The sequence below is a fragment of the Buceros rhinoceros genome, unplaced genomic scaffold (assembly GCF_000710305.1).
Source record: "Buceros rhinoceros silvestris isolate BGI_N320 unplaced genomic scaffold, ASM71030v1 scaffold5319, whole genome shotgun sequence".
NCBI lineage: Eukaryota > Metazoa > Chordata > Aves > Bucerotiformes > Bucerotidae > Buceros > Buceros rhinoceros.
In genome coordinates, this window is record NW_010429621.1 from 10926 (window position 1) to 18898 (window position 7973).

At 36.8% G+C, this 7973-nt stretch overlaps 1 protein-coding gene across 1 annotated transcript in view; it reads right to left on the reverse strand.

Annotated features, from left to right (window-relative positions):
• The window catches only part of LOC104499212 (glycine receptor subunit alpha-3), a 36688-nt gene that overhangs the window by 8599 nt on the left and 20116 nt on the right, over nucleotides 1-7973 (reverse strand). The window contains exons 5-6 of the mRNA XM_010142686.1: nucleotides 3447-3661; nucleotides 1697-1843 (exon numbers count right to left, since the gene is read on the reverse strand). Of these exons, the coding sequence (XP_010140988.1) occupies nucleotides 1697-1843; nucleotides 3447-3661 (362 nt within the window). The remainder of the gene's footprint in view (nucleotides 1-1696; nucleotides 1844-3446; nucleotides 3662-7973) is intronic.

Sequence of the window (7973 nt, forward strand, 5' to 3'; positions counted from 1 at the left end):
GTCTTTGGCGAGCTTGAAATCTTGCTAAGAGGGGGCTGGAATGAGATTTGGGTTGATTCTGAGGAAGAAACATAATATCACCTACCAGTTTCTAATGCTGTGGTTATGGCAATTGCCATGTATTTAAGGAAGTGAAAAGATATCAATAAAACCGGATATGGTAAACTTGCCTGAGATTCAGAAGACGCTCTAATACATGGTGAAAAAGGAACAGACTAAAAGTATAGTCGCACAAAGTATCATTCACCACAGCTGTTTCTATTTGATATATGACGCATTTGTTGCGGCTCACCTACCCCCTGTCAAGTAATCCGTCTCTGCCCGTCCCATTCCCCCCATTCCAAACATTTAAGCAGCTTTCAGAGAGCTGCCAGAATTCAAAAACACTCTGTCACAAAAATGCTGCTTTCCTCCTGCTTGTCTCAGAAAACATTTTTTTCTGCTACTGTCAGCAAAAAGAAAAAAGCAAACTTTTCACAGGGACAAATGTTGAAAGCAGGTATATGCAATCTGAATTATCCCATAGGCTACAGTACATGAATTTCTGCACCTGAAGAAGTCCACGATTAAATACACAGGATCAGGCAAATGTATGACAATGTCGTTTTCATTTGACTGCCCAGCCTGCCTTCTAACATGAAGTCGTGCTAGGGTAGACTGCTTACGTAGGCTTTACAGCATTACAGGTTTTCAATACTTGCAAAATAAAAGGGAAGCAACCTGTAAAATGTCTTCTCCTTGTGGTGTAAGCAGTAAATAGAGATAGGTCTTCAGGAATGAGTTGGCTGAACTGAGTCATGTTGCTATGTTCAGACTTTCACCCACAGTAAAATTTTATATAGTGACTGAAAGCCAGTGGAAAGGCTCTGCATGACATCACTGCTGGGTACTCATTTAATAGAGTAGTCTGGAGAAATATTTATTCTTTGGAAAATCAGAAGTAGGAGTTACCTATGAATGATGAGAAATTTTGCTTATTGCTTGATTTAACTGTGGTCTTCAGAATTCAAGCACGTAAACTTAGCTGTTTGACTTTGCACTTTGGTAGTGACTTATTTTACTGATAGTCTAGATAGCTTAAGCCATGAAATAAATATTAATAATCATCGCTGTATTAAAGTTTCTTATTAGTTGTATGAACAATTTACACTAAATTGACATGACAGAAGGGAAAAAAACCCACTCTCAGCCTTCTAAAGTAAAATGTTTGTTCTTCCACCAATAATAGTAATTGAATAAGTATTTTTTGTATTAAAAAATTACATGAAACTCAGCTGTTAAGGCTTTAAACTAAATACTAGAATGAAATTACGAAACATTGTTTGTTGAATCTCAATATAGTACAAACTGCATTGTAGTACAAACTGGTACTGCTGCAAGTACCAGTTACATTCATCCACTAAAGTATAACCTAATAACTCTTCTAACAGACTGAAATTCATGCTTGCGCAGATGGCTCCCACATGGACCATGCTGCATTAAAATCCCTCTTAATCCTTCTTTCGAGAATTCAAGTTGGATTTATCCAGTGCATAGTCCTTGTAGTGACCCTCTGCCTACAGCGAATTTCATTCTGTGCTGCCATTGCATTTATCTTGCCACTTTAAGCTGCAATACATTTACCAAACTAACCCTATATCCTGGCAAAAATCAATCTCAGACTCTCTTTAAAAGTTGTGAATACTGTTACTTTTACCTTGTTCTTCTTCCTCTTGCGGCGGAATCGCAGAAGTTCTTTATGCTGCCTTGACACAAAGTTTACAGCTGCGTACTCCAGAAGTGCAGAAAATACAAAGAGCAGGCATACAGCCATCCAGATGTCAATCGCTTTGACATAGGACACCTGTGGAGAGAATAGAGGAGAAGACTGAATGTGAATTTCACAGATGTGAAGTTTAGTATTTCATATCAGGAGGAAGTGCATTAATACCTCTACATCCCAACACCACTTTTAGTACACACGAAACTTAACATGAAGGCTAGGTAACAAGAGAGACCACAATTCAATCTACAAGTGTTAAAAAATGATTTTAAAAAATGAAGTCTTTCACAAATTGTGTTTTATTTTTATGTCATAAACCATTCCTCATAGTGTGCTGTGTAAAATACAAACCAAATAATCCACAAGAAGCACTTGCTCTTCCTTGTTTGTCCCACTGAGGTCTGTGAGTGATACTAAGGAACCAGACAATAGCTTATAGTGGGACCAGTGGGAATTCCTGTATTATTATGGACCTGATTTAAGGTTCCTGGAATAGAAATTAGGTAGAAGAGGGGAGACAGATGGAGAACTTTAATATGTTCATTCTCTGAATGGTATATCAAAGATATAGGTTCAAATTATTTCTGTAATTTTGACACAGTGGAAGTACTGAAAATCAATTACAGAGCAGATTAACTCATTGCAATCCTTTATTGACAGGCTCAGCTGCAGGACATAATGCGATCTAGGAAAGTAGGGCCTGTGCCTTCTCTGTAAATCTGCATGCAGATTTACAAGAGCTTTTTCGTATAAGCCAACACACCTAGCTTCAGGCCTCAAAAATGTGACAAAAACCATCTGTAGGTCTCTTTGGTGACCTTCTAAATTCTTGCTTTTCTGAATTTTTATAGCATTCCATTTTCTTATTTGTGGATGCTACATTCAGATCCATTCAGATCCATATATTTGAGGCACAAAGCACAGCCACCTCTGTTATGGGTATCTATTTTACTTACAAAAAACCTTATTAGCCAACTTAAAAATACCATGTTAAAACTAATACAGAAGTGAACTTTGTGTATGTTTATTTCTTTTAACTGTAACGGAACATGAAGATCGTCAAGGAATAACCTTCAAAATGAAAATCTTTAAAGTCAGAAAGTTAATCATAAAAATAAAAAAATAAAATAAATAGTTAATCCTAAAAACATACTTGAAGCTATTTACATTGCATAGCGAACCATTCTTTACACAATTTTTTGGAGGTATTTAGCTACACATTTGTCTATCTTTTAATGTAAACATGTTTGTAACTAGTGAGTCAATTCATGATTTAGGCAGGTTATGAGAAAGGAATACAATTGAGAACAGGTTGGAATGTACGACCTCTAGAAATTCAGTCAAATGTGCTAGCATGTCATCAGGTACTGGGATCTGGAAAAGGACGAGCTAGTCAATTGCTAAGCAGCATTTAGTACTGAATAACATTGTTTCCATCACTTGCAGAGGTTTATGGAATTTATTAGATATGTAGTTAGTTGGCTAAATAGTTGAGACGTGAAGAAATATATTTGCCTGGTGCCTCAAATCTCCCTAAATATTTTGAAGTAATTTAACTCCTCTAGAAGATGCTTAAATGCTAATACTTAAAACACATGGTATAAGATTGACTGAAAGTGTTTATTTGTCACATAGTATTATGACTTTGTACTAACGTGGTTCAAACAAAGGAAATTCTGCCTACCTTTGGAAGAGATGCTCGTGAACCTGAGCTTTGTGTTGTCATGGTCAGTACAGTTGTTATGCCTAAAGCCACTCTGGCTGGAGCTGCATCCATATTGATCCAAAATGACACCCAGGAGAGAATGACGATCAAGAGACTTGGTATGTACATCTGGATGAGATAGTAACCCATCTGCCTCTCAAGGTGAAATCGGACTTCAATACAGGTAAACTTTCCTTTTTACAATGAAGAAGAAATCATCAATAGAAATAGAATGTTCTTTACTGTCGACATCTAGTGCACACTCTAAAGAATTTACACTTTCTCAAATATATTTGATGAAAGATGAATATTTTGATTTTTCTTCAGTGATTTTTAATATGCACAGTCCCCACTATAACATGAGCATCTACTGGAAAGAAAGGGGACAGAAAACCCGAGAATTTAAGAATTCAATAACCTCTGGAACACTTCTTTTATAAAACCAAAACACAATTCATTATGACATAGGAGAGGTCCTCTGTCTGATCAAACTTGTTTAACTTGTTTTTCTACTTGTTGTTTGGAAATATTCCTGTTGTTTGGAAATATTGCTGTATGAAACAAAAGTCTTTCATTGTATAAAATCACCTTTATAATTTGGTTCTATTTTAAGCTTCTCCCCCACCCACCCTTTTTTTTCCCCCCCAGTGTCTTTGGGAAAAATGTAGTGAGGTCAGCGTGAACATTAGCTTACCAATAAGAGATTCTGCTAAACCTCTCTCTTTATCCCCATTCAGACTGTTCCAGCTCAAAAATACAATGGCTGAGATTCAAATAGAAATTGAGGTCTTGAGATTAGGTCACTTTAGGAAGCTAATTAAACAACCCAATTTTCCCAGATGCTGAACATCTAGCTTTAACCAATCCAGAACAACAACAACAACAAATCTATTGTTTGCTAATAGAGATGCCGTAAACTCATTTTTTTTTCTCTTATGCACAATTTTTCCTCCTGTAAACTAGATTTTTTCACAGATCTTGACCTCATTGTATTTTTAAATTCTACTCAATGGTCATATTAATCACACATGAATGGCGCTGAAGGCAAAGATGTTACTGTAAATAGTATATATGTGAAACTGTTCCTCACAGCAAGAAATGCACATACCTCAGATTTCTTCCTTATTTGAATGAAAGCATTCCCAAATTAGAAGTTTAACACGGAAAGCTAAATAGTTATTTATTTCTTAGGTGGTGTGAATCTTTTCGGTTATATTTTCCAGTAGTTTCGGTAGGTAATTTTCTAATGTATTTTTATTTGCCAAAATGCAATTTTATATCAAATTGTTCCACATTAATACTGCTTTAATATTTATCATATTAATAAAATTTATGTAATGAAGTTATCTATTAGCTTATCCTATACTAATTTAATATCTATTGTGCATTATGCTGTGAAAAAAGTGTTAGGCATACAGAAATGAGTTTCAGAGAAAGACTGAAATGTTTCTTGCCTAGGCATATTAATTGCTTGGATATACCTTCTGAACTTCATTATGTTCACAATAGTTCTCTTAACAGGCCATTTGTTCTTTCTATGATGTCATAATAAATGTCATTCTATAAAATTTTTATTCTGCTTAGGCCAGTAAAAAAAATATTTAGGAAGGCGATAGTTACAATGTTAAATTTTAAACTGGTGTGATATAACTCAGGAATTTTCTGTCTGATGGCTCAATTATTAGTTCCATTCCTAACTGTCAATGTTTTTTGAATTCTGTCTATACTCTTGAAATCTGTGTCACAAATCCTGTCTGAACCATCTGCTGCCCCAGCTTAAAAAATGATTTCTGCTTCAATCAAGGAATAAAGTCCTGGGTTAACAAAATAAATGGGAATTTAAGTGTTTACTTCAGAAAGGCCAGAATTTCCTCCTGCATTTCTCTTCCAGGATCTTTGATAAGATACCTACATGATAGAGGCTTTTACTTAGCAGTTCAGGACACCCTGTGTAGCTGGAAATTCTGCACTGTCTGGCCTTTGTCAGAACCATATTCTTACTTCAAACTTGTCCTTACCCTGAAGATTTTTGTTTTATTAATTTTTTCTATTAATTCAGCAGCCTTGGATGGCAGTGGCCTCTTTCTCGTACATCACAGTAAACCCTGGTGTTAGGGAGTGACAGAAATACATCAGTGAAATCTAGGTCTCTTGGAAAGCCATTTTATTTGACATCACATCAACAAGAATTACAATTCAGCTTGCAAAATTTTCTTATATGGTCCTATAATCTTCTTTCAAAACAAATTAGGAAGGATAATCGAAGAATATCAGAATGAGTGATAACTGGATGCATAACGGGAGTGCCAGCCAATATTTACTGGCTATTGCTTGTACATTGTTTTTTATTTCCTCCAGAGGAAGGTGGGATAAGAGATCTGAGTCTCTTTCCTGAGTACTCAAGTAGGCTTGAATTATTACAGACATCTCAGCACAAAAATACCATGGTACTAAAGAAGGAGTGATAAATAATATATTAGCTCTGATCTGGGTTATTTTAGTAGTTGCAAATTTGCCAGGTGTGTCTGAACTAAGAAGAAAGAGAGGAATAGCTGTGGACAATAGAACCCCAACATAATGAAAGACATTTTGAATGAAGGGAGTGCAAATGGAATATAACATAAACACGGAAAGGGAGAGAGAAAGAGGTGAAAAAGCCAGAACTAGGACTGACTGCTGTGTCAGAGGATTTATACGGAATGATTTTTTTGCTTGGTTTTGTATTTTTTGAAAACATCATTTGCCAAGGTAAAAAACAAAACAAAACAGTAAAGTAAAATATATCTCAAAATGGGAAAAATATCTTTGCTTATCTCACAGAGTGTGTGACTTAGCCTCTTCCCTTTGTCTTAGGCCCAGTGAGTTTATGAACTTGCCAGTCATATGTCCAGTGCTTTCCAGCCAAGATTCCCTGCATTGCTCATCTGCTCTGTTCCTCTGTAACACTGAAAAATTAATATGTGGCAACTCCCCAAGGAGACTGGTAGCCACTCAGGTAGACAATTTGTTACTCCACTGCTGACTATTAGCTTTCTCACCAGTGGAAAGACAGCAGAGGAGAAAGGCAGCAGGTGGAAATCAGACTCAACTGTTGCTCGTCTAAGTGTGGAAGGTTTGATGTTAGTTTTTGCTCATCCTGGCTGAGATCAGAACCACCTGCATAAACTTGGCTAATGAAGCAGGATGGAAAAACCCAAGACATTTGTGCTAGTAGATGTGAGCTTCAAGTAGGAGGTAGCCAGCAGAGGTTGTGATGTTTTTTCCCAGTTAAAGACAGCATCCAGCTGTTAACTCACTTCCTCTTCTTCTATTGCATTTCAAATTCAAAGCCAAGTTAGCTGTGGTTTAGTTGGTTTGACTAGATGCTTGAATGGATCAGAAGAGACATATCCATGAAGTCATCTCAGCTGGGGAAGGAGATAGCTAAGAGCATTGCTCTAATAATTCATTCCCAGCACATAAAAGGTAAAACTCTCGTTCTGATGTGCACTGTAAATGTCACGGAGAGTGGCTAGGAGGAGTATATGAAACTTCTGTGGTATTGTGGTTTTGCTGAGACTGAGTAACGAATTAAGACATGATGCTAGTTTCAGACCAGAACTAAATATAGATGTGCACACAGTGCATACAACAGATAGATTTTTGCAGTGCAAAAGAAAGAACGGCTGTTGAGGGCTTCCCAAAGGATAAGCATTTTTTCCTGAAACAGAGGTAAATCTTCGTGTTTCTAAGTCTAGCCTAACCAGGGATTCAAGTGTGATAAAAGCACCAAGAGTGCTTCCTTGATCGAATGCTGTATCTATACTTATGAAATGAACATACTGGTATACACGGACGTGATGGTGCATTTTTCTCTCATGTGTGTACTTTGGTAACACTGATATATCTGCTAGGTTGGCACGATTACCATGCAATGTCCATGCTGAAACCAATATTATAGTGGAAAAATGTATATTCTAGTCAGTCTATATGGTTTTTCTTCCCCCTAGAAAGAATAAGTGTCTTTTCTTGGGAGTCCGCCTCTTGGTCACAGTTTTGGTCACAATTTTAGGTTTTTTTGGTTGTTGCTACTTAGCCAACAGTGATCAACCTCAGAAGAGCAAATTTCTACCTTAGCACACCTTCACACTGCACAGCCTCTTCGGAGCATGGCAGGTGCTGTTCAGGTAGTGGGTTATGCAGACAGCAGTATGCCTATGTGATTAAAAGCCACTGCCAGCACTGTGGAATGTACAAGGAAAATCAAGCAGAAGTAGTAACTTTCAGGCCATAAAGGGTTCTACTTTTCACTTTCATCTGCTTTGAACTGCTCCAGAGGCAGTAGTTAGTAGAATTTAAATATATTTGTTCTCTTTTAGCAACCCTTAAGATAACCCTTGGAGGAAGCTCTTCTTACTGTACCCTTACAATTTCATAGTCATGTTTGCAGTTCCCAGGAAGGCCGAGTAGCTGTTTCTTAAGGTACAGAGAAAGTTTTCATGAAAAATGAAAATGAACCAAGGAAAG